The sequence below is a fragment of the Symphodus melops genome, assembly GCF_947650265.1.
Source record: "Symphodus melops genome assembly, chromosome: 4".
Lineage (NCBI taxonomy): Eukaryota > Metazoa > Chordata > Actinopteri > Labriformes > Labridae > Symphodus > Symphodus melops.
Window position 1 is genome coordinate 14029050 of NC_136694.1, and position 26785 is coordinate 14055834.

The 26785-nt window shown below is 42.7% G+C and overlaps 1 protein-coding gene across 3 annotated transcripts; it reads left to right on the top strand.

Annotated features, from left to right (window-relative positions):
• Nucleotides 1-280: 280 nt before the first annotated feature.
• Nucleotides 281-26720, top strand: LOC306822350 (vitamin D3 receptor B). Of its 3 annotated transcripts, none has more exons than XM_079341316.1 (11): nucleotides 281-1370; nucleotides 1664-1787; nucleotides 2062-2144; nucleotides 13198-13345; nucleotides 14270-14400; nucleotides 15572-15768; nucleotides 16554-16653; nucleotides 17318-17498; nucleotides 19067-19218; nucleotides 20243-20359; nucleotides 20832-26720. In XM_079341316.1, the coding sequence occupies exons 4-11, from the start codon at nucleotides 13200-13202 to the stop codon at nucleotides 21083-21085; spliced, it is 1278 nt and encodes a 425-aa protein (XP_079197442.1). In that variant the 5' UTR covers nucleotides 281-1370; nucleotides 1664-1787; nucleotides 2062-2144; nucleotides 13198-13199; the 3' UTR covers nucleotides 21086-26720. The 3 variants fall into 3 exon arrangements, with proteins under 3 accessions (XP_079197442.1, XP_079197441.1, XP_079197440.1); XM_079341315.1 differs by having other exon boundaries at nucleotides 281-1366; XM_079341314.1 differs by having other exon boundaries at nucleotides 281-1787.
• Nucleotides 26721-26785: the final 65 nt, after the last annotated feature.

Consider the following 26785-nt stretch of genomic DNA (forward strand, 5'->3'; position numbering starts at 1 on the left):
ATAATAACAATAATTTCAGTTTAAAATATTAAATTATATGAATTAAAAATATTTTTAAAATCTATAACATTAAGGCTGTTAGACGGTCAAGGGTGCTGTGAACAAGATTTTCTGTTGCATCATGATCAATTGTCCCCATTGCTCAGTTTTTGCAGTTTTTTGCACGTTTTTAGTGTGTTTTCCTGTTTTTATTTGTGTTCCATTACTTTTTCCTTTTGTGAAGCACATTGTAACACACTCTTACATAAATAAAGACTGACTTACAGTTTAATTCTCTTTTCAAACAACATTTATTTTTTGTGTTTTTAGCCAGCACCAGGAGTAAAGAAAGATGACTTGAGAGAGGATATACGGGACCGGATGAGGCCCTCTTTCCCTTCTCCCCCTTTAGTACTGTGTACATTATAGACACACCCCTCACCTTCACCCGAGCCCCTCCGCATGGCCCCGTCACACACACAAACACCACCATGCATAGGTTACACCACAGAGCTCTTGAAAACTACCGTGAATGTCAATTTATACGAAGATGTTCAACAATACGGACGATCTTCACTATAAGGGGAGCACACCGGCATTATCTCTGCATGACGCAGTTCATTGTTTCACTCGTTTGATTTTTTTCCCCCCCCTCAGCTTGCTTGACCATCTTTCATGCATTGCAAACGCATAGACAGATCGCCATGCAGCGGAATTGCTTCCCAGCCTACCACTGTACCGCAGAGTAGACACACCCCTCTCATACACACGCCTCACTGGACACATTTGCATTGTCTCAAAGAAATCATGCAGCAGCATGCACTAAATGAAAAATGTATGACCAGACAGCGCTCATATCATGTTTTCAGCCTCTTGATATCGATGTTGTTTTGGCTCGATGAAATCTCAAATGTAGGCGAAGGGTCAAAGCCTAAAGCTGAAAAACAAAGACAGTACGTGTTCGACCTCAATGAGACGATTTCCTCTAGAGAGACACTACAACATCTCTAAAGATAGCACCGTTATCCCCTCATCGCGTGCCTATAGAATTGGAGATCAGGGGCAACACGATGTTGCTTTAAACCTCACGCGGTCAAAGTTGTTTACCTCTTCGTTACCTCTGACGTCACGACACACCCCTGTTTGAAAGGGCAGCCTCTTGGTAACGAGCGGCGGAACTGGCCAATCAGAGCCGGAATACGCAGAAATGTCACCAACCAAAACGCAGGATACACGCCGAGCCCACCTGCGATTGGTCACCAGAGGGGCTGGGGGGGAAAATCCCTCTTTCCCCGTAGCAGCGCTGAAGAGGGGCGGTGCATAACAAAAACTAATGGCCATCTATTTGGGTCCTGAAGAAGGAGGGGGTATTGCTCGTCGGACTACCGTAGGTGTGCTTGAGTTTTCCTCATGTTACTGCGGACGTGTGCCCGTCAATGATACATTGCAGCGCCTTTAGCTGTCTTATTGCTGGACGTTATTTAGCACCAGTCGGCGCGCAGGTTGTGAAGCAGGCTGAACTTGGTGCCGCGTTTTCGGGTTAAAGCAGGCAGGCTAGCCACGCTAACGCTAGCTACTACCAGCGTCTAGAAGGGCGGACGAGTTTGACGTCTTCTCCTCAAGTCTCCTCACATTTTACAACGAGCTTGGTACAACGACGTCCCCTCTCTCCCTCTCCTCAAAGCAAGTCCACCCAGCCGCCAACATGGAGGGGACACTTCTCCAAAGAGCATGAAGACGACGAGAGACGGCGACTGAAAAGGATTACAAGCAACTCGGTGTTGATGGGGGGGAAAAGTTGAGCTGAGGTATGAAACTCGCATGCACAGGAGGAATGCTAAAATGTAGACTTTTAGTTATTGTAAATTGTGTTGCGCAAAACCTCCAAAATGTTTAGCAGACTTCAAGTGCTTACCTGCTTACACTGCTAACTACCTATATGATGTTTACCACTGAGATTGTTTGTGTGTGTGTTGAAAGTGATTGTGCGTTACATAAACGGAGTAACAGCAGGTTACCTACTTAAGAGTAAAGGCCCACTCTTCTAAATGCGACATGCCATTTTGCTTTTGTATTGAACAGGACTAACTAACAACTTGGGAAAATTCAGAAGAAAGGGTTCAAGTGTCAGCAGCTATTGTACAAGGGGCATGCGTAAACCTGAGGTGAGACATTTTCTCTGTTGCTTTGATGTGCACACGTGTTTAGTGATAGTCCTGTCTCTTTTTCAACACACTCAAAGTTTTTTTTTTTTAACATGGATTTCATTGAAGTTGTTGCACTGATTATTTGAAGTTGTATTTACTCGTATGTACATAAGCATCATATGAACAGAAATGTCCTTTACCTGCAGATAGATGTCTGAGTATTGTAAACTTAAAAACTCTTACTACCGTATATACAAGTTGTAGCGTTTGTGTATTTTCTGGAGTAGTTTTGAAACTTTGTTGAAGCTGTCATGGTGAACACCTGAATCAGGGACATGCTACTCAAACCAAATGAATAATACCGAACATTTGCTCCGTTATCAAGTCTGCAGGACTGAACATGGAAATCTTAACGTTCATTTTAGTGGAGGCTGTTTTTTCCTGTCCATTTTAAAAGAATCGTTCAAACAACCACAAAGTAAAATGTCTCTCTATATTATGCAGGGTCAATTTGTATTGTGACTAGAAACATGATAAACTGGTGAATGGCTTTCGTGAACTCAATTAATACATTTAGCTCTGACGTCACACAACATACACTCACAGTTCGTCTGTATGAAACCACATCCAGACTTTTTTTTTTCCACTTTCAAACACGCACTGTTTAATTTTTTTTGTTACACCTGAACATCTCATTTCATAGATGCAGAGAAGCTGACAGAAAAAATGAAAGAATTAATGACTGCTAGATTCGTGGCTTTCTTCGGCCTTAAAAAATACAAATGGCCCTGTCTTCTTCCAACCCGACTGTTCAAACACTTGAAAATCAAATCTACGTGGACCAAATACAGCATGCAGCACGGGGGCATAAATGTATAATCCGCCCAGTAAGCTGTCATTCTCACACCTATCCATTTCTGTTTATTACACAGTTTGACTCCTGAAATATAGCTGCTAGGATCTTGTTTTTGTATCAGCTGCTATTTGCCTGTTTTGAGGAAGAAGGGGAAAAAATGAATGGGTCTCTCCTTTTCAACAGCTTCTGGAGATCAACGGTCACACATGCTCTGAATTTATACGATGTGGAAATTTACGAGAGAACCCGTGTTATTTGGGATAGCTTTGAGGAGTTCTCTCCAATGACGAGCAAGCATGGTGGAGCCTTTGACTCAGTCTTCAGTTTCTCTGTCAGGAGAACGGTGTTGATCAGCCGCGTTGCTTTGTGCCGTTTATTGATCGTAGCATGTCACTCTTGGAGCTGTGTGCGGTGGTGGTGGTGGTACAGTCCATTAGGTCTCCTGTACAGTGAAAAACACCCCGCCTCCTCCCCCCTTTCGTGACTGCAGTAATTGGTCGCTTCCTCTCACATGTAACCCTATAGAAAGAAGGGGCTGCTGTACTTCACTGTAAAGACCCACATGTATATGTTCTCTGTGCATGCATGCTGTTTGCTACATATGTTCAGTCGCCTTTGGGACTAATGAAGTGTTAAGTTCCCCCTTAATGTCCTTGGGTCCTCAATTACCTCCTGTGGATGATGGTTTCTAGGCCAAACACATCACACAGGTAATGTTTGTCGTATATGGAGCACAAGTCATGCAGAAAAAATATCTTGGAAAGCAAAATAAATGTCAGCAATCTATACCAAGGGTTGTTTCTTTTTGTGTATTTCACTGTATAACAGGAGTACAGGTTTTTTTATGATGTATAATATACATCTGTGCTCTATCGAGGGCAGGTTTGTTTTTTTTTAATTTCAGTGTGTAACAGGTTTTAATTTAAATAAAAACCTCAGTAGTTGCCTTTTCATCAAAAGTTCAAATTCCAGTCATTAACATTTGGACATATTTTGAAGTCAAGTATTTCCTTTAAGTAGACAGCGTTTTATGGAGGTTATATAACCTTTACTTGTGGGCTAAGAGCATTTGCACCCACCTCACCCACATGTCTGTTGTCCGTCTGGTTCTGTCTATTTTTCTGTCGACGTGCACGACTTTTGCGCGCTTGAGAATGTGCATTCTCTGTCAGATTCGCCATAGACATAAACAGGACTTTCGGTGTGTGTTTGAGTGGGCCTCTCCCTGCGTCGTCTCTTTCCCCTCTCCAGAGTCCAGCAAGGGGCCCAGCATAAGGGGGCAGGCTGCCGTCACTGCCTCTCGCAGGCCAGCACTGAGGCCTGGGCGAGGGGGGGGGGCGCAGAGACCATAGGGTTGGACACGGGACATAGGACCCCCCACCCCTTTCCACCCCCAGTTTAGCCCATCCTGTGTGGGGCACAGGTCACCTTGTCATGTGCTATTACTGCTGCTGTAACATGCTCCCTGTGATCGTAGGAAGAGAGCATGAGATAGACCCGTGGAGGCTGCAGAAGGGAGAATGAGAGAAGAGGACAGGACTGGACTAGTCTGCTCAGCCAGTTGTTTAGCTTCATTACAGACTGGGTTTGTCTAAGTTGTTGTTGTAAGGTCCACATTGTCTCTTTTTGTCCATTGTTCTCGCTGTTTTTTTTCCCCTTTTTTTTTCTTCAAGAAAATGTTAATTATTTGAATTAAAAATCTATTCTTAAATCCCAAATCATGTATTCTTGAACAGTATTTGATTTCCCTCTGTTCCTTCCTCCTGCTTTAAATCCCTCTTTTACTGCCTTTATTGTAGACTAGTCTACGTCTAGTACATGTGTGAACCATAAACTTGTCTATCTCAGTCGTAGGCCAGCACGCTCTCTCTCTGTGCAGCCCAGGTCATTCCAGATCTGAATTGTTTTATGTCTCTCGTGTACTCATAGTGACCCAGCCGGAGGTATGCAGTATAACACATCGCCTTATGTTTTCACCCTCTCAACCCACTCCACAACGTCTTCCCATTCCTCTCTCTCTCTCTCTTTCCTCTTTAAAATATTTCTCCCACCTTCTCGTTTTCCTTTTTCCCCCTTAAAGAGAAACTTTTGGCAGCATGGAACAATTTCAGAACCATTTGTGGGATTGCGTCATGTGATGTAAAGGAAGGATGCTCATTGGGCTAGTCCGAGGGGGCCTCCTTCTCGCACTCAAGCAATCCACAGCAATCCCTCGCTTTCTTTTACTGCCGTTATAGGTCTGGATGTGATTCTGACTTTGACTCTTATGTGTTGGGATGTGGTCTGTAAGCTCATTGCTGACATTCTTGGGACATGATGCCAGAGGAATTTTTTTTTTTTTAATTTCCCGCTCTCTCTGCCTCTTCTGCACGTCTGTGTGCAGTAAAAAAAAAGATCCCTCATTGAAACGATGTCTGGATGCTCCTCTTTACCCACTTTGTTAATCTTCCTCAATCACATTTTATTTCAACACCTAGGCACTAATGGTACCACTTAATTAGGTTTGTTAGTTGGTGGAGGTTGGGTTTTATAATCGCTTGATATTGACTTTGATGAAAGTTAATCTAACATCTGGGCTGTGGTCCAAGGCTTTTTTTTTTTTTTTGCGCTAAGGTCTCACTTAGGTCTTCTGTAAGTAATAGGGCACCTGACAAGGAAACCAATGGCCACTTTCCTGTTTGCTCATTACATACTTAGACAATAGTGCAGCTGAAAATGAAATGGCGAGTAGAGCAGAAGGAAATAAGCTACCTTATGAGTGGTATTGGACTCCTGCCATGGTCCACCTTGGCACTTGTCCCTGCATGTTTATCTCCCAGCAGCTCAGACTCGCTGTAGATACGCTAACTGCTGCAGGAAAACCAAGATTCCAAAAATGACTTCATTCTCAGGACTCACGTGTTAGTAACACTTAACAAGTCTTTACCTTGGGGTTTCTCAGATTTTGCACTGATTGACATGAAATGTCGGCTAATTAGGAGGTGTCAGAGGTATCATCTGGGAGTCTAGAAGGCAGATGGTGTGAACAATTAACACAGATAAATGGGGAACAGGTTGCGTAGTGTTCTGTGGATTTGATGCAGATTTTTGAGTTTATTCTATTACACATAAAACGCTAGTTTAAAAAAAAAAAAGGAGAAGTATTGAACTTGACTTGTGTTTCGTGTATTTTAGGTCAAAAGGGTTTAGGCTTTTTGGGACTCGTTGATATTGAATCGCCCCAAACAACAGAATTCGGTCTTTAAGTCCAACGTCAGTCCCTGGCTTATGAGATACACGTGTGTCATTTGTACCATGATGTGAATAAATCAAAGCAGGAAAAGATGAGTCATCAGTCTTCTGCATGCAAAGTGGCACTTGTTCTCCCTCTGCCACTTTGTCTGGTAAGAAGAAGGGGGGAAACTCCCCGGCTTTTTCCTTCAGCTCCACCAATGTCTTCATTTTGCAGCTTTCACCACCCAGTTCAAATGACAAGCTCGAGTCAGTTTGTGGTTCTGCGAGTAATTACAGCAGGCCTCATCCCTTTTGCTCATCGCTTTCCCTTCCCTGCATCACATGATCTCTCAGATAGGGCTGTCAGTGTTTTGTTTTGAGCGGTTCTGTGTAGTTGCAGACCGCGGCGTGTTTGTTGCACAGTAGGTGAACATGAATCTAAACATTTGTGACGAGGTTTGTCTGTTGTTTCTAGAGATGAAATGTTAAGAGGTTAATGAATGTGCAACCTTTGGTTAGGTCAAACACACCGACTGTTTTGGGATATGTCGTTTTTCTTATTGTTGTTGCAGATCATTTTTTATTGCGTTCCTGAAATAGACCATTCAGAAGTCATTTCACCCTCTTTTTGTTGTTGCTGATAGATTGACCATTCTCCCCTACAATCCTCAAAAACTGGGTTGCCCTTCAGGGTCTTTGCTCATTGGCTGAGTAGGGGGGTGTGGCGGTAGTCACATGTGGGGTTATGTGAGCCACCCTGTGGTGGGTATCAGCCTCTCTCATACTCTTCACAAACAACACATCAGAACCTGGAAGTTTGAAATGTGACTGAAAAAAACAAGAGCATAAACGTGATGGCATCATGAAAGCAAATCGCTTCCTGAAAGATGATTTTCTACAAAATAGAAGCTGTCAGAGATGAGACATTTGTATTTATTTTTAGCCCGAGATTGGATGTCTTGTGATCGTGTATTTTTAGCCCCCTTTCTAAATCACAAAAAGAGCCTGTTTGTTGTGTTTGCCTTCTCTCTCTCTTTCTCTCTCTGCTGTGTCTTTGTCCCTCGTAGTACGTTTGTCTTATTTCTGCAGCAGGGTATGCTCTGTGACGCTGTAACTCAGGGTAACAAAGAGGTCACCCCTCCCCTACTCGCTGCATCTATGTTTATATCGCTGTCTGTTTTTACTCCATCTCTCCAGCGTCCACCCTACTCCTCCCTGGCCTGCTTCTCTCGTGCATCTCTCTCTCCTTCTTCCCTACTATCACTGCTCCTGTCCGCCCCCCCCCAACCCAATGCAAGCAACAAACAAGATGAGAACTGACTCAGCTGAGCTATCTGTGCTGTGAGGTTCAATGGACACATAAGCAGTCAAACTACCTACGCTGTGACAAACTCAACGTGATTGGTTTATTTATCTGGATCTGTATAAGCTACATTCAAGGTTGATTGAAACTATTGCTCCAGAGGTCATTGAAGGAAAAAATAAAAGGAAATGGAGCCGAAATGTATTTGTGCCTCTGTGTAGCTGTGCTGTACTGACTCGGATATTGTAATGCGCTTTCTTCTGGCATCAGCAAGCTGAACATCCACAGACCAATTTGTTCAAAAACATAAACAAATGCTGCTGGCAAGCCGGGCCGCCCACTTGGAGTACTATATCAAACATCCATACACTGACCACTGGGCGACTGGCGCCCCCGCAGGAAGGCCTTTAACGTGTAGCAAGAGAGCTGGCCACATTTGACCCGTCTTTGCCTCCCTTCACCGGCTACCTGTGAGTTTGAGTTCTTGAGTCGTGGTCGAGTTGAAAATGTTATTGCAGCTTGTTTTTAAAGTCTCAAATGTCCAGGCCTCACCGTATGAGCCCGACCGCTGCCTGAGACCGTCCTGCAGGGCAAAATGCACTGAGCAGTTTTTTTTAATAAACTGGACGGATCACAAAAGGTCACTAAGCCTTTACGATTCACGGACCAAACTCCCTGCTCTCAGGCAGCGTCCTCTTTACATGCCTTTTTATTTATTTTTTTTCTTCAACTTTGTCTTAGAGTTGTACTTCTTCACCAGGTATCAAAACTTTGTTTGCTCCTTTTCTTGGTTTAATTGTTAATTGTAGTATTTGTCTTTTTACTGTTTTGCCTTACTTTAAATGTAAAGCACTTAGTAGCTTTGAAAAGTGCTCAATAATAATACTTGTTATAAGTATTATAGTAATGATTAAAACATTTGATAATGCTTCAGTAAAAGTGGAATGACCCGGATAGTTCCTTTTTATAAACGATCTCATACACTCAGGTAGAACATGTTCATAGAGATTTGTCTCCTTGACTTGGTTTAAGCTTATTCCTTCTCATACCAGTCATGTGGCTGAGATGAGCTACCTTAATTACCCTCAGTAGTTCTCCTCGTCACGTGGAATGTGTGCAACATTCAAGGCCGCACGCACACTGTGTTTCTACACATTTATCTGCTTTTTTTGCTTTTTCTGACACGACAGACGACAGCGAGTCAGCCCCACTGGCACTAAGTCCTTCTCCTCACAAGCAGAGTCTGAAGAAAAGAAAGTGTGTTCATGTAAGATTTAAAAACAGACAGGTTTGGATACTATTTTTGTGTGTGAGAGGAGACGTCTATGGCGGGGTCGTTGTGTAGCTTTTGGTCATGTTTCGTCTTTTGTAAATCTACACAGAGTTTTCAGCTTAAATTTCTGCCTTACATTATCACATCGAAAGTTCAAGATAAATTATTCAAAACTATAAATTATTTTGTTTTTCAACGTTAGGAAACGACTCTTTTTATCCTTTGGGGGAGTTTTTTAAATTATTTTTTAAATACAGTAATACTGTTTCAACATGAACAATGCTTCATCAAATTTCTATCCCAAGTTTCTATCTCAGCCTGAGTTATTCTTCAAACCGCTTAGATACGCTTCTTGCTCGTTAACTTTTACAATACAAATTGATCCTATTTCCAACCAAGACATTTAGTAATCACAATCCACCATAGGACCTTTCTGAGAATGATCTTAATAAAGCTGCTGCAGTGTCTGCTAGCTTGACAGGAACAGACAGACGGTTCCTTTTGTCGGGTTACAGTTTTGCTTGGGGAAGAAATGTGAGAATTCCATTGAATTCCATAGACTAACACTTGGCTCTTGGCATGCTTTAGTTGGAATGCAACATCACCTCTCTGCAAAACTAAGTGTTCCATTTTATTTAATTTTTTTGCATGGTACAACAGATCTGTATACAACCTGCATGATTTCCCCAGGTCAGCAGCTCCAGAAGTTGATCTTCAAGTCTTCAAAGTTTGAACACAGTCATTGACATCAAACGTCACAGTCACATGGTAACTGTTCTCTTACTGTTAACACTGTCTAATTACAGTACACAAGCAGACTGGTAGTACCTGTATATGCTTCTTTCCCATTGTGTTAATCGTACATTGCGGCCTCTGTCCCCAGTTGTCGGATGACTAATTCATTTGTAGGGACCTCCCACGGCGGCAACATTATGTTGGGGTTTTATGATGTAAAATTTAGTTACATCATAAAACCCCAACATAATTAATAATTAAGTTAAGTTTACTTAATTATTAATATAAATCAATAATTATTATTAAATTGAGTTTAATAAACCTCGGAGCACCACCCTGTAAACAGGGAACAACCAAAATATTACAAATATCAGTCTCAAATTACTTAATTAAATACCAATATCATTAATAATTAATAATCTGTATTTAATTGGAGGTGTGAAATCCGAACACAAAGCCCTTTCACCCAGCCTAAGTCACAAAGCAAATCCACAGTGATCACAAACAACGACTTTTTGAAATATAATATAATTTATTTGACAAAGAAACATCAAGTTAATCAATGAAACTCAATCAAACAACCAACTGTTATAAACTAAACTACAGGTAACAAGAGAGAGTCAAACTCTGTCTCTACCTGATCTATGTTTCTGCAGCGTCTGAAAGCCACAGATATCTATGTGTGTGCGTCTGCCGAAAGGTGCGTGTGTGAGTGCGTAAAAGGTGGGGAGAGAGCGAGAGAGAAAAGAGCGCACCTCAGAAGCTCAATCGCAGCCTGGAACTCACGCACAACTCAGAGCATAGTTAACTTCACTACCAGAAGCCAGTGGCTGGATTTGACGGCATTCACACTAGTCTTTCTGATAATGAGTCTATTACCCGGTTATGACGCGAGAGTTCACAGAGAAACACACGGGACGCAGCGGCCCAAATAAAGAAAACAAAAGAGGTTTTACTCTGGTAAAACCTAAGACGCAGTGGTCAAATACCAAGCAAATATTATCACCGTTTCACAATAATAACTCAGTTATTAAACACACTCTCTATATCTAACTGCCCAGACCTAGCTAAGCCTCACTTGTAACCGCTTTGTCTGCGGTTGATGAAAGGAAGAAAAGGGGTCCTCGGAACGGTCTTTCGCCGTCTCCCTGCAGTTGTATGGTGATGGCAGCGCATCCAAGGGGTTGAGCAGAGCCGTAGTGTCCTCCGTCGAGCGAGGTGATCTCCGTGGATGTCCTTTTTTTACAGGACGGAACGAGACGTAATCCTTACGATCTCTCTCAATACCGTTTTAATACGGGAGAAATAGAACGCTCTTCTTAGAGATGCGTTCAAATGGATGATCTAAGCTCGGAATTCAGGATGTCGGTATGCTTCAAGGCCTTGGGTTAGCTGCGCGCCAAAACTTTTGAACAAAGAGAATCGTGCTGTGAAACAGGAAGCAGAGTTGTATCCTCGGACGTCGCCAGACGACGTATGAAAGAGACTGAACAAGGGGGACACGACCGGTTTTATCCCTCCCAAACTTCACACCTATGTGTTAGGTGTGGCAAAGCCTTCTGGGAGTACCTGCAAGGCATGCTGGGATAAAGAGTCTTTTGTCATGGTTCTCCAAAGGGACACAGCCTGAACTTTGTCATCCTGGCTGGACCCAACACATTCGAACTCAGAACTCATCATCTCTGTTTGCGACTCAGAAATCAGAAGGTTACTGTGACGTATGAGGGATGCCTGATGTTTCACATCATCACTGCAATGAAAGATTGGATGAGCGCTGTCTATCGTGTACACGCGCATCATGTGCATCACTCAAGAGTTGGACATTCAGTAAAGCTGGAGACCTGTTTCCTGGCTTTGCGTGTCCAAGATTGGAACGAGTACAGATTGGGTCTAATAACCTGATGCATTATTTAGCGCGCTCTCAATACCACTGTGCATTTAGTGTAATGGCCTGTCAAGACTGAATGCAATCACAGAGGACTGACTCCACTGATCAGTTGATGATGTTGGAAGGTAAATGGGTGTTTTGTTTTTTTCCCTTATTGGTTCAATGTGAGCGATGAGTGAAGATGCCTCCTGGGATTAGTTTTCTAGCACGCACGCAGCCATGCAGATTCTTTGATTAGCTAAAGGCTGCCCCATTTACACGATAGCTATTAAGATTTGGAAGCTAATCTATAAACCTGTAGTAAGGACTGAGAATGCAAAGACGCTGCATTGTGATTGGCCGCTAGTTCACATCAGTGTCAGTTTGTTGTTTGTGCCTTCATGTAGCTCTAAAATCACCTCAGTCTCAGCCAGCAGGGAAACTTAAACCTTTAAGTCAGACTAGTGTGAGTGCTTGAAATGTACAACCAGTGTCCGTTCATACATCATGCCATATACAGCAAGTGTTCGTAGAATGAATAGCCTGGGTGCCCTATTTTGTTGGCATTACAAAAGGGTTGACGTGAAGGTGTGACATCTTCGCTTCATGTGATTTATGACGAGTGCATCTTGAATTGCCTGGTTTGTAAGTTCTAAAGGACATTTTGAGATAAACGTGCTTCACCTTGGATCAAGAAATCTGGGAGAAACGAAACCGGTGAGTTCAGGACACACCCTTGATTATTCTGTCAGTGGACGCTGCCGTCATTAAAAAAAAAAAAAAAAGAGTGTGGCCCACTGCTCTTAGAAACAGGAAGTGTTCCCTTTTTTCCCCACCTGCAGGTCCTGAATTGCCTCTGGAAACATTCCCTGTCACGTCCATAGATACTACACATCGTATAATTGAACTATTTGAAACGTGCGCTGCTGTTGCTACAAGACGTGAACGTACGACAGAGGCCTCAGTCAGTGCCGTCACTGATGCCTGCAGCAGTAAACCAATAACTGAGTCCTCTGTTTCCTGGCTTCCTTTGACCTTTTGCTTTAATAAGGACTTCATGTTCTGGTAATAAAATTGGTTAGGAGCAGATATTGGATTAAAGGCATACTGTTCAATTCCAGGGTTCCACTAAATACATGTAATTGTTCTTAGGTGTACTTTGTATGTTGTAGTTAAACCCTTTACATCATTGCTGTTGAATTTATTTTCTTTCTTTTTTCTTTTTTGAGTTAGTAGATTCTGTTAAGTAAGCGTCCCTTCCCTTCCCCTCAGCCTCCCCCCCCGCCCCCCTCAGTCGCCTGGCCTTCCCCTTTGCAGAGGAAGAAAGGAAAAGAATAAGAAAGGAGCTCTGTGAAAAGGACAGTGACTGTTTGTTTATGAGGATGCTCGCCTTGCGGTGACATGTCTCCCCCCCCCACCCACCCACCCACCCAAAACACACACACACACACACTCCTCCCCCCTCACAAGGCCTATAAGTGAAATAGATACTTTGAGCACTGTGTAATCAAAAGTAACAAAGATCAGGCATTTTAGAGGGGAACGTTTTTGTTTTTCCACTTGATTGATATAGCGCCTCTGAACAGAAACTCGAGTTCAGTTCACCTCCAGGTGTGGCACAGTGCGCTTGGATCTGTCTGGACAGGGCACTTTGTTTGTTTGCATGTTGATGAAATAGGTGTGATTCACATGATGAAGGGTTTTTACAGTACAGTTCGATCGATGTTTGTTCTAAATATTTGCACATATAAAAAAACGTGTGAAACTCGGAAGCTGATATCGTTGGTCTTCTTCCTCTGTTTCTCTCTCCCTATCTTTGCTCAGTGATGGATACAACCGTTGTGAGCACATCCACTCTGGCCTCCGAGGAGTTTGATCGAAACATGCCGAGAATCTGTGGCGTGTGCGGTGACAAAGCCACCGGTTTCCACTTCAACGCCATGACCTGCGAAGGCTGCAAGGGTTTTTTCAGGTATGCGTAAATCATCGTTGACAATCCAGAAAATGCAGATGTACATTTCTAAAGTATAAAGTCTTGTGTAGCACAACAACAGCTCAGAGCAGCTGAATGAAAACAAACCCATATGTACTGATGGAGGTATTGACACGTTTACGTTAACATTCAAACAGAGATGTGATCTTGCGTCGATATTTTCAATGACCACCCACACAATGTAATTACCAGTTGCGCAAGAACACGTAACAGCTGACAACACTAATGCTCAGCAGCACGTAGAGAATATAAATAAGCTTGCTCCTATAGTTAATGCCTCGGCTGCTTCCTGCTCATTCATACGCACACAAGTTTCCAATTCAGCTGAAGACTAAACTGGAGCAAATCATGATCTAGAAAGCCTGGCGTGCACGATGTGTCCGCCAGTATTTTTTTTTTTTTCTTCTTCTTCGCCTGTTCCCTCTCTGCAGTGTTGATATTTAAAGGAGAGGATGAAAAAGACGGATGTTTGATAATCTCCTTCCCCGTCTCTCAGCTGGCCCTCGCTTGAACTCTCAGCATGCATGCTTCTCTCTGTGTTTTTTTGCTCACATCTGTCTACAATTGTTCCTACATACACGTCCGTCACCGACTAAACCATTACGCTCTGCGTCACTGTTTGGCAATACGTATGTTTTACCCAGAGATTCCTGGCTCTCGGCCATATTTATAATGTTTCACACAATCCCGGGCTGAAAAGCTGAAAAAACACGCTTCTAGTTCTGCTGTGATTTTTGAGTTTGAGAAAAGAACGTGGAGGTTTGAAACAAAGTCCGAAACATGTTCACACTTCAGCAGGGTCTTCATTTAAGTCGTAATAACTTGAGTGGTTACTTTCACGTCGGCTTGTGTGTCTTTATAACCTGATATTTGAACAGCCTTAAATCTCTGCAATTGATATAGGCGCAGCATGAAGCGCAAGGCGGCCTTCACGTGTCCCTTTAACGGCAGTTGCACCATCACCAAGGACAACAGGCGCCACTGCCAGGCATGCCGGCTCAAACGCTGCGTGGACATTGGCATGATGAAAGAGTGTAAGTATTACATGTGACCGCTCTGTTTTCAGGACAAAGCCCTGAACTTCACACGTTCTGCAGGTAATGCGCGCTCTCAGTTAACGAGGGCTTTCTTATAGAATGGTTTGACGAGCTGACCAGAAACAGTCTTCTTTTGTTGTTGCCGTGGACTTTTTGTATATTAGACTCTGCATGCAGGACTGGACTAACTTCAAAAACTTGAAATCCTTCCGTACTTGTTTTTTTTCTTAACTTTACACGAGGCTGTTTGCGGTTCAGGAGGCCTACTGTCCCCTTTTCTATCAATTATGTAATAGTTCGACTTGGGTCAAAGATCTCAGGTTCTTTGCTCCCATTAGTGTGTGTTCATGTTCTATTTGAACTTACAGAGCCTCCCCACATTGTATACAGAAAGTTTAAACACCTGCTGTTATGTACAATCTAGCGTGGCCTCCTCTTCGCACACACTCGTGTTTATTTTGCTTCTCTAAATAGCAGGTACATTTCTTCTTGTTTTCCCCTCATATCCGGATATTGTCCACAGGCCTCTTTTAAGCAAAGGCCTCTCACTTCCAGCTGAATGTTCTTTCCCCCCGGAGTGTGTTTTCTGGGAATACCACAAGAGCGGAGGTGGCAGCAGCAGCACCACAATTTACTGTACAGGAACAGGAGCCAGCAGCGTTGCCTTTGCAAAAAAAAGAACAAAAAAAAACACAGCGACATGTTTGTCGAGTCTGAGCGCTCCCGTCTTCTCTCTTCTTGGTTCCTGTGAGTGAATTCAGCGGCCAGAACAACAAGGAGCAAACAGAACAAAAACAATGCTTTCAGTTGTTCGGTGCAGCAGGGGTCTCCATATGGACCCGTCCCCTCCCATGCTCTTCCTCTAGGGAATAACAACCCCACCCCACCACCACCACCACTAAACCCCACATTGACATAGCTGTCATCACAATGTGAACCACAGGAAAGCATAAAATCCTCTTTTCTGTCATTTTAAATTTTAAATATCTTATTGTTCATGTGTTCCTGCTCTAAATTCAACTTTCTGCGTGGGTTTAAAAAAAAAAAAAAAGACAAGAAAAGAAAATCACCGTTCACATTTTTTCCTCAAGTTTATTTTTCACCTTTGTGTGTTTGTATAATGTATCACTCTCTCCCCCTCTTTGTCTTCCTTTATTTGCACACTCAGTCATTCTGACAGACGAGGAAGTACAGAGGAAGAAGGACCTAATTCAAAGGAGGAAGGACGAGGAGGCACAGCGCGAAGCAGACAAGGAGGCAAGGAAGCCCAGACTCTCAGACGAGCAGAGTCAGGTCATCTCCACGCTGGTGGAGGCGCACCACAAAACATACGACGACTCCTACTCCGACTTCTGCCGCTTCAGGGTTTGTGATACAAATTCCCCCACAAACAGCAAACACAATATGGATCCATCTGATAGTCTTCATTTAGCATCAAGGTTAAACCGTTCCCAGCAGTTTCAACATTTAACTCATCAATTAACAACGTTAATAATGTTTTCAAACGAGTGCAGGAATTGGTATGTTTTTCAAGATGTCTAGTTTGTAATGAAGTCGTCCACTACTAATTCACGGTCCGACAGGGCTGAGATGTTTGAGACTGATGCTAATTTGTGATGGCTTTAAGATTCAGATTAAGATGGGGGCCGATAAAGTAAACAATCAAAATGAGGATTGGATCTTTTTTTTTTTTTGCACTGATGGCTCTGTAAAATATACTGAGAATGCTCCATTTAAAATAAGAATGCCTTACTCATATTTAGCTCCACTGCATGGGATAAAAATCTGTCACATAACGCTCTTTTAAAACACCTTCAGCACAATGTTTTTTGACTGAACATTTCAAAATAACATAACAGTATGCAGATTAGATATATCCTTGTAACGCAACAGCAAACAGCTGCATCTGTTTGGGTTCAAAGAATATGCAGATAGTAAATGAATAATTATACTATTATACTTAATAATAATGATAATGGAAAAATGAAGTCTAGTTGCTCAATTCACTTTTTTCCATTTATTGAAGAATCTGATTTTTTTTTCAATATCAGGATGAAAACAGGATTTAATTTTAAAAAAACATGATAATAACATGAACTATCTTGAGAATCTTTCAGTGTCTTTATAAATGCCCTTTCTCTCCGATGCAGCCTCCTGTGCGTGAGGGCCCGGTGACACGCAGTGCCAGTAGAGCTGCGTCCCTCCACTCTCTGTCCGACGCCTCCTCCGACTCTTTCAGTCACTCTCCAGGTAAGAGAGGACTTGAACATAACAGGGAATGTTCTAGGCCAAAAATCCAACATCACAGTTGACCCTTTGAAAGGATCATCTGAAACAAAAAGAAACGCAGAGTTGAAGGGTTATGATATCAGTAAAGCCAACACTTCAGACGGTTGTTGCTGTTTTCCCAGTTCAGCTGTTTGAATGTTTACTTACGTAATCTGCTTTACGGAGAATCCTGTGACAGGTCTGTGAATAACCTGGCATCCCCACCTCCTCCCGCACGACCACTTGACTCCTACTAGTAAACATCATTCATGAATGCGTCTGTCACTAATGGAGGCGACACGGTGAGGGCTACAGTCACATGGCTCACAGCCAACACTCTGAGGAGACAAATGACTCCAAACAACTTCAGCTAGCTCCGCATGCCTGGCATGTTGTCATAGCTGTCACCTCAGCTTTCGTCCAACTCCTACTGACCCGACACGTGTATTTTCAGATGATCCTTTTCCATCAACAAGCCTATATGCCTTGAATTCTTTGGTTCGTTCAGCACAGAGAGCGTGTCTCGTGTAAGAATAGTGTGACATTGCTTTGCTCTATGTATAACCACTTTTCTGCCCCCTGCTTTTCTCCGTCCTTTTCTTTACTCCCCCTCCCTCGCTTGTCTTTCTCGTCTTGCTCACCGTAGAGTCCGTTGACACCAAAATGAACTTTAACAACCTGCTGATGATGTACCACGAGCAGGGCAGCAGCCCCGACTCCAGCGAGGAGGAGGGCTCCAGCTTCTCCATGCTGCCCCACCTCGCCGACCTGGTGTCCTATAGCATCCAGAAGGTCATCGGCTTTGCAAAGATGATCCCAGGGTTCAGGTATGTCTGCGTGATTTGGTTTCGGTGTTGTGAATGAATCATTTTCTGGAACCTTTCACAACAAAGAGCCAACATGCATAGTCTGGACAAATCCGCTGGTATAGATTTAGTTTTCCATCCTAAGAGAGACTAAGAGTTCATGGGTTTTTTGTTTTTTTTTCGTTGTTTGGACTTTAACGAAGACATTGTGACTTTCTGTTTTTGATTTGTTTTTTTTTACAGATAAAAAAAAAGAAACTTGCTCATGTAACAAAGACATGAAGTCTGGCATTATAAGATCCTTAAATAAACAAAAGTTTACATGCAGAACTGTCCAAACACATTTGTTTATGACTTGCCTCTGTGTGACTTTTTACCTAAATGTGCGTTGAAGACTTTGAACACCTGCTTGTTTTTCTGCCCTATTAGTCGATATTGTGCCATAGTGATTGCTATGGTCTAAAGGCCATAGGTAACTGGAAAGATAGCTGATGCATTGCAGACAATATTTTATGTCGGGTTGTTTCTTCACTGGACGAGATTACACATTTGCTACTGTCCTGTTGGTGTGAAGTTCAGCTCTTGAAGTTTGTGTTACTAGGGGATTGCTAAACACTCCTATCTAGCTGAGCGCTCGCCTGTCTGCCTCTCACGTACACCCTCAGGTTGTCCACCTGACGATCACAACGTTTTCATCACACAGTGTTTACAGGACAGACTGGGTTTTGTGTCGATGTTGGATTGATAAATGGTTACAGCTTAAGGGATGCGAAAAGAAAAAAAAAAAGAAAAATCTTAAGCGTAAACAGAAGACATCGTGACTGTTGAGGCAAAATAGCAATAGCTGGCCTCGACTTTGTTATAATCTCGTCCCCGTCTTTCCCACATGGCAACAGTTGCATTTCAGCACGTATGTCTGTCAGTGCGTCGACGGGGACAAAATGCTCAGTGTCTCAGGGGTCACCTCAAAGTCAAGGCTAAAACGAGTTAGGGCCTGTATTTCCTGAAAGTTGTCGTCCTCACCGGCAGCAAGTGATAGACGTGGTCGGATTACCTGTGGAATGTTTGTCCACTTGTAATCTGCCGCCTAAGGCCAGAAAAACAAAGCAGACCCCCCCCCCCCCCCCCCCCCCCCCCATAGATCTGCAGGTTTTAACTCATGTCTCCTGCTAGTTTAGGAGTTGGCCAACACATTTGCTGAAGCAGGATTTGTCTGTGACGCAACAGCACATAAAACAGCCTCAGTTTGGCTTCAAATGTGTTTCTGATCCACACACGGTCAACAGCAGGGAGTCATGTTTTTCTTCCTCCACAGTGTATGTTTAAAGACTTTGACTGACCTCTGACCTGCAGCCTGTAAACCAATGATAAGCATAATCTTTTCAATTCAGTTTTCCATCTGAGCCTGACATGTTCCAGACCAAAAAGATTCAAAACGGGCACAACTTGTTGTCAATGCATACTTGTTTATCTGTTTTGCTCTCAGCCTCCTGTAAAACTGAACGCGATTGAGGTTATCTGAGGACTGCGTGTTTAATAGTTAACTGTTTGTGGTTCACCAGCTCAGTCGGTGTTTTCGTTCCCTGCAGGGAGCTGACTGCAGAGGACCAGATTGCCCTGCTCAAATCCAGCGCCATAGAGGTGATCATGCTGCGCTCAAATCAGAGCTTCAACCTAGAGGACATGTCCTGGAGCTGTGGCGGCCCTGACTTTAAATACCAGATCAGTGATGTCACCAAAGGTCGGTCTGAACTCTGCCACGTGTACACTTTTAGATCGCTGTGAAGACAAGCTAGCGTTTTGGACTATGAATTAGCATGGCAGTTCACTCATTTAGCCCCTCCGACAGCTGAAGGAAAAAAAAAAAAAAAAAAAGAGGCGCATGTTACACATTAACACTCCCGCGCAGGAAGCAGCGTGGCGTTGAGGAGGCGACCAGATCATTAGTGTGGGAGAGCAGATAAGATTACTTGAAGTGGCCTGTGCTCACACCCATAGGGAGAAAAAAAAATGCTAATGCACGTTTTTCTGCTAAACCAGTCTTACATATCCGCAGAGGCCCCTGTGGGCATGGCTTTCATTTGCCTTTCAAACAAGAACCCTCTGACGGGGATCAACCAAAGAATGTTACTCCTGACCTGCTCACCGCACAAAACAACCACTGTCTGCTCAGGGAGAAGTGTGTTCCTTACAAGAATTTGTGCTTTTCTTAAAATACCCCTGAAAAGTCCACACGAACAAGACCAGAATATACTGTGGATTTATGTCTTTTCTATGGTGAGTCGAGACCAAACAAAAAGAAAAAACCTTCTGCACATTGAACATTAGCACTTCAATCAGAAGGTATCTTAGCTTTAAACGTCCTGCTACGTATCAAAATGAGCATTTCCTTTCTAAATTAAAGGAATCATTTTCAATACTCAAACAGGTTCTAACAGATTTACAAAACACATCGGTGTTAAACGAAAATGAGTGGAATTAGTCCGTCCCCAAGAAACTTTAAAAACGCCGGCTTGAATTCAAATTTGCTGATTAAAAACAATGTTCGCAGCCATTAGTTCTGAGTGACAAAAATCTAAATAACGCACAACGTGCAGGAAGAAGTCCTCTCCAGAGAGGCTTCTAACAGGCAGAATGAAATATTAATGAGTCAGAGAGGGAGGCTAACGTTCCCTGGAGGTTCCCTTTATTCTGTGATATACAGTATGATGAAGCTGATGCCGTTTGCTGCACCGACAGTTCTGATGTGATGCGTACTTCTTTAGCGGGCCACACTCTGGAGCTGCTGGAGCCCCTGGTGAAGTTCCAGGTGGGTCTGAAGAAGCTTAACCTGCAGGAGGAGGAGCATGTGCTGCTGATGGCCATCTGCCTGCTGTCCCCAGGTACTGAAGAAAACATAGCGAGGGTCAACAGCATGAATAGTTAATGTTCTATTCTTATATGCTCTTTTTTTTTTTTCAATATAAAAAGTGTCATTTGGGTTTTTAGTCCTGATTGGAGAATTGCACTTTAAACATAAATCACAGGAAGGAGCAGATCTCAGCTACTTTAAGGCTGAAAACACATTTGTCTGTATGTTACAGATTGCTATATATACAGTGCATACATTTTACATGTTGATATTTAAGCAAGCATGTGTAACTAAGTGGTTATTTGCATTTCTTTGTATACATTAGAAAGCTCATTAACAATGCATCGACGTGAGCTCCATGATCTAAAATTAGAACGACTTGACCCCGAACGGTAGAAAGGCAACCACACGTGTAGATCACACATTTGGCATTTAGTGTGATCTACACAAATATTTCACGATAAACATTGAAGTCCCCCCCCCCCTTCTCTCCTCCTCTGCAGATCGCCCAGGTGTTCAGGATCACGTGCGGATCGAAGCCCTCCAAGACCGCCTGTCGGAGACCCTGCAGGCCTACATCCAGCTTCACCACCCAGGAGGCCGTCTGCTGTATGCCAAGATGATCCAGAAGCTGGCCGACCTGCGCAGCCTCAACGAGGAGCACTCCAAACAGTACCGCTCACTCTCCTTCCAGCCGGAGCACAGCATGCAGCTGACCCCGCTGGTGTTGGAGGTGTTCGGCAGTGAGGTCTCCTAAAAGGCTCGGTGGTCGAGGTGCAGCTGGAGACACGATCTCACTGGTGGAGAAGAACGAGTTGAGGATGTGAAGGATGGACCAAAATTGGAGTTGTGGAGGTTGAAGTGAGTGGAAGAGAGAAAGTGGTGTGTGTGCGTATTTTTTGTGTGCGCGTGTCTCGTTTAATCAAGGCTGTCTCGACATGAGAGCAAGCAGATGTTAAGAGACACAGTAAACAAGGAGACTTCATGAAATACAAATTCAGCTATACATACAACTTCTCTCTACGTACAGTGTTTTTGTCTGTATTTAAATCAACCAACAGCTGCTTCAGATACCAGGACATTTTCTGTGTGTGTACACATGTATGCACACACCAACACAACAAACATACTCAATTATTCATTTTTGCTATTCAGTTGAGCTACCTCTTGGTTTAACTGGGGTTGTTTTATACTTACATCACCCATGTGAAACTGTAACTTTAACACAGGACAATTTAGACACAGTGTGGCTGCACTGGGGTTGGGTGGATGGGGGGGGCACTGGTTAGCGCTGTCGACTCACAGCAAGAAGGTTCACGGTCCGGACAGGGCCCGTCTGTGTGGAGTTTGCATGTTCTTCCCTCTGCATGCATGGATTCCCACCCGGGTACTCTGGCTTCTTCCCACAGTCCAAAGACATGCTTGTTAGGTTGATTGGTGACTCATTGCCCTTAGGTGTGCATGTGAGCACACCTGGTTGTTTGTGTCTGTAAGTTGGCCCCGCTGATTGACCGGCGAGGAGCCCAGGGTGTACCCCGCTTCTCGCCCAATGACAGGTGGAAATCAGCTCCAGCCCCCTACGCGACCCCAAACAGGATAAGCTGTATAAATAACAGATGGATGAAACTTAGATACAGTACGGCGGACAACGTTTTAGTTTACCTGTGCAGAAGCAGCGCCTGCACATCACTCTGACTTTTTATGATGTTTGTGATTCCTTTGTTGGGTTTGTTTTCATCTGCTTCTCTCCAAGGCAGCAGCATATTTACACATCAACATATATATATATAAATATATATGTCTGTGTATACAAATCAAACGCATGCCTTTCACCTTTCACCAAAGGTATGGTCAACTACTTTCTCAATAAGCTTCCAGTACCTAAAAATAACCTTGCTGCTGCTCCATGGCTCGTTTCCCCCATGAAGCCATTCAACATGGGGGCAAGTTGTGCTACTGGCCTCGCAGCCAATGAAGGAAACTGTCATAATATAGGATAACTGCAGAGTGCAGAACTTAGTCTGTAATTTAGTGAGGTTTTTGACAGGACTTTGGGGTGTATGGTTTTGAGGTGAGAATTAGCCACTAAATGTGTTAGCTACTTTTTACTCTGCTAACTGTCAATCAAACCAAGCTCATGGCTTGTTTCTCTCTTTCGGAAATGATTTGTTCATTCTTCTCTTGTATTTTTTATTTCTTTGTAAATACTTAATTACTACCACATGTATCCTAAGCACTGTTATACCACCATTACTCAAGCCTATGTATTGTTATACATTATCTATATTATCACAGATTTTAAAGGGCTAAGTTGCCAAATCTAACTGGAATAGTAAATGAAGGCCAAAGCAAGGGGCCTATCTTGTTTATATATAGCTGCATACCATACTTGGAATTGGCATAGCAATGGATGTAATTTCAACGGATGCTTTTTTTTTTTTTTTTTCTTTGGTTGGGGGGATTGTTTTATTGGTCATTTCACTTTTAATAACAATTCCATGAATTGTTCCTCCTCAGTACGCGGTGAGCTCGCTGGGCAGAGAGCTTAGGAAGCTGCTTCAGACCTCCATAGATATCACACCCTTTCATTTGTGACAGGGACGTGGATTCTCTAGAATGTCAGAGGGCCTGATTGTGTTGCTGGTTCACCTCCACGGCCAGGCCCATCCTGTTTGATGATGTATGCTGCGCAGCCCTCTAGTGGCTGCATTGTGTAAATACCAGGTATAAATATGTAACATGTCTGTCGCTGTACATAGGGCTACATAGATATTTCTACAGACACATTTTTCTGAAATATATATGCAAATTCAATATAGACCCTTTTTTTTTTTTGTTGGTTTAGAATCACTATCACTACGTTCTGATACTCTATGCTCTTTGTTTGACGTTGATCACACTTCTTCTGCTGAGAATGGGTGAGGACTAGCCTGGACTGGGATCACTCGTGTATTGTCAGATGATGTGTTCGCTCTCACTTTTCACATTCACTCTGAGAAAGAGGACAAGCGAACCGTAACCATGCTGCTCTGCTCTCTAATATAAGCCATATGTATCACCAAGCTAGTAATACACCTACTACATTTACAGAACACCCAGAGCCATGGGGGTTCTCTTTCTATACACTCACACGCTATGTATCCGTAGCTTCTCTGAGATAAGCTTGTACATGATTGGACCTCATGCCTTTTACTGCCACCTTAGGCTTCTGCTTCATCAGACTCCATCTAATGGCATACAAACCAAACTGCCGAGATAAATGAAAACAAGCTCCTGTTTAGAGGTCAGTGATGCATGTGGAGTTATCACTGAAATATTTGACACAACATGTCCTTTTATATCAACGACTGAATGAAGCGTCAAGTCAATTTCCTGATGAATTCATGTGATGTAACCAGAGCCAACGTGCTTTGAATGAAATCATTCAGAAAGATGAGATCAGTGGGGGGTTTTTTTGTCTTCTATTTGCTGTGAAAGAAGACAGGCTTCCAACTTCTCAGTAGGCCGATGTTAGTGTGACATCTTGGAGAAAGATGGTCGAGGAGAGGCGTTTAGTTGAGCCGACTCTTAAAGAATTGGTCAATTTAATATGTTCACACAGTTCGGTTTCATTTGAACCCTCTATAAAATATTTAGTCATATCGTTGTCACTGGCTTTTATTCCAACACTTCTCCTGTCACTGTGACGGTGTGCATGCTTTCGGTCGGGACGTACACGACTTATATAATCTGCATAGCACAGAAAGCGAAATACTTTCTGGAGTTTTTAAATATTTACACAATGACGAGTTGTCCAATGAAGATCATGGGAATAATTTAGTGTTTTTGTAATACCAAGTGTCCCACAAAGCCCCCCTTTATTATTGGACGTGAAGAAGTCTCAAGTGTCTTTAGGCAGTACCACTCGAGTGTGTGTAGTATGTCAGTATGATGTGCTTGGTTACTGAACACTGACTTGTGACGTTTTTGAGAAGTCTCCATGCCGATTTTTCTCCGAATACACACTTCGGGTGTGTAGAAATGGGATTCTTGTTTTTGTTTTGTTTGTTGTTCATGAGAGCAATGTGGTGTTGATGTTTGTATGTTAAATACAGTGGGGAGGTTTGGTGAACTTGTAAGTGCCACAGGGAGAGTTCCCTCTACACAAGAACAGGGTCAAAGATGAGAATTTTAAATCTGAACAGGAAAAGTCTTGAGGATGCATCACATGGCCACTGATCCTTTTTTTTTTATTATTGTCATAAAAGGGTTTCCCTTTTTCATGTCTAAATATGAGAAGTATCTGTTGTGACCCTCATTTCCCAGCTGACTAACTGTACATAACGTGCAACTTACATGTTACATGTTCTGTCTAAATATGGGGGCATCCCTCGAGATTCCTGTGGGTCCGTAAGTTTTGAACTCTGCATTGTGGTTGGTAAAATACTGGAACTTGAAACCATGCATCAAAGGAAATCCACCACATGTGACATGGATCCATCATTTGAAACGTAACACACAATAACAATGCCTGCAATATGAAACTTATGGTACACTATCACCAGCAAAGCTTTACAGGATATCATTTGAGACATTTTTGAAGATTTTTCTAGAACTGTTGCCAATACAAATCCTGTCTGTACAAACATGTAAGATATGATCATCCATAGAAAACAGTCGGCCAATCTCCCACGCAAAGGCTTTCAAGTCTGTATGTTATTATTTTGTTTTCTTTTTGTTCTTCCCATTAGGCCAGGGATTGTAATGGAATCAACTTAATGTAGTTCTTATAAAAGGAGTGTCCACAATGGATGTACACCATAATCTACCTAAAAAACCTACCTCTTTTAGCTCAGATTTTTGCTTTAGCATTAAGCATTTGCCTCTGTTTTTACTTTTGTAATATTTGTATTCATGTTGATATTTATTGCTGTCTAATGAGTCATACTTGTATGATTACCTCAGAGATATCTCACAGATTTGGGAGAGTCCAGCTAATGAAGTCATTCATAGTTTTTTTTTTTTTTTTTTTTGTACAGTTTTTTTTTTCTTCTCAGACTTAACATTGCCTTTTTTTCTTTTTTTTTTACGCACAAAGTACCGGGGGTGTTTTTAAATATAGTGCCTGCACTCTGACCAACGGGGCTCAGACGGGCGAGGGAGAGGCTGCATTAACTCCCCACAAAAGACCTCCTTTTCTGTTAACAGGACATTTAGATACTTTTGAGCATCAGATGTTGTTGCTAAAGTCTGTCAGAGCAAACAGAAGAGGAGAATTCTGTGGGGTGAATGCAGCTTTAAAGAAGGAAACGCCTGAAAGACTTTGCGGCAGTAGGAGAAAGAAGAGTTGTGTTTGGGCTCCGCTTGGTACTGACAGCATGGTATTTGCTTTGTAGTACGCCATCCTTACCTTTTACTTGTTTCTTTTCCAAGTCCTTTCTTCCTCCCCCACACCCGTCCTGTGTCTTCACCTCTCCTTCTGTCCTAAAGTCTGCTCTTGCACCTTCATTATTCCCTGCCGATGTTTGGTCTAATATAGGAGAAGTGAAATCCTCAGTATCCATGCAATGCTGCTTTTTTTTTATCTTGAGCGCCACCAAGTCGTGCATAATCGACACAGCGTAATAATGCAGGCATCGTCCAAAATGTCAGCCCCAGGCGGTGCGACAAGCCTCATTGTAAGTTTGTGCCTTTTCAAAGGAACACAACTTAGTGGCGCTTATTGGGGGAATAAACTTCCCTTCAAATCCTAGTATCATATTAACAGAGCAACTACTCACTTTGGTGAATTTAAACCAAGTTTTTTTTTTTTTTGTATTCATGTCAAACTGCTTCAGGTAAACACTGAATGAAATAAGAGAGGTTTTTATTGATCAGTGAATACTGAGGAACGATGTCGACATGGTCACATCTCCCCCTGAGCTGTGTGCCATAGTTGGAGCCTTTCGATTTGGGGTGGGTGGGTGAGGGTGGGGGTGGGTGGGTGTTGAAGCTGGCTTCACATGCTGACGAGTGTGAGATTAGTCTCCAACTTTGGGACTCTGTCAGCTGTTTTGTTTTGATCATTTTTGAGGAATCAATTTTGAATTTGGTGTTGAATTCTTTCCCTGCATTGTGAACCCAAATTTAATCAACTAAAATGCCTGAACCAACAAAAAGCACTTAATGTAATGTTTGTAACACGTGCATACTCGTGAATCTACTAGCCATAAACTGCCTGTGTTGTTCAACATGGTATGGCTTCAGTTATCAATAAAAAGTTCAAGTCACTTAAATTCTAGTGTAATTGCAATTTATCCTTTGTCTCATTTTTTTTTTCAAAGATCTTCTTTTTTCTATTATAAATTGGTGTTTCCGTTATGTTATTTTTGTCAAATATTTTGCAAATCAAAAATAAACAATTGTACAGAGCAGTGTGATTCTGTGACTTCTTCTGTATTCATATGCTGTTCACATTTCTCATATTTGACACCTGTTT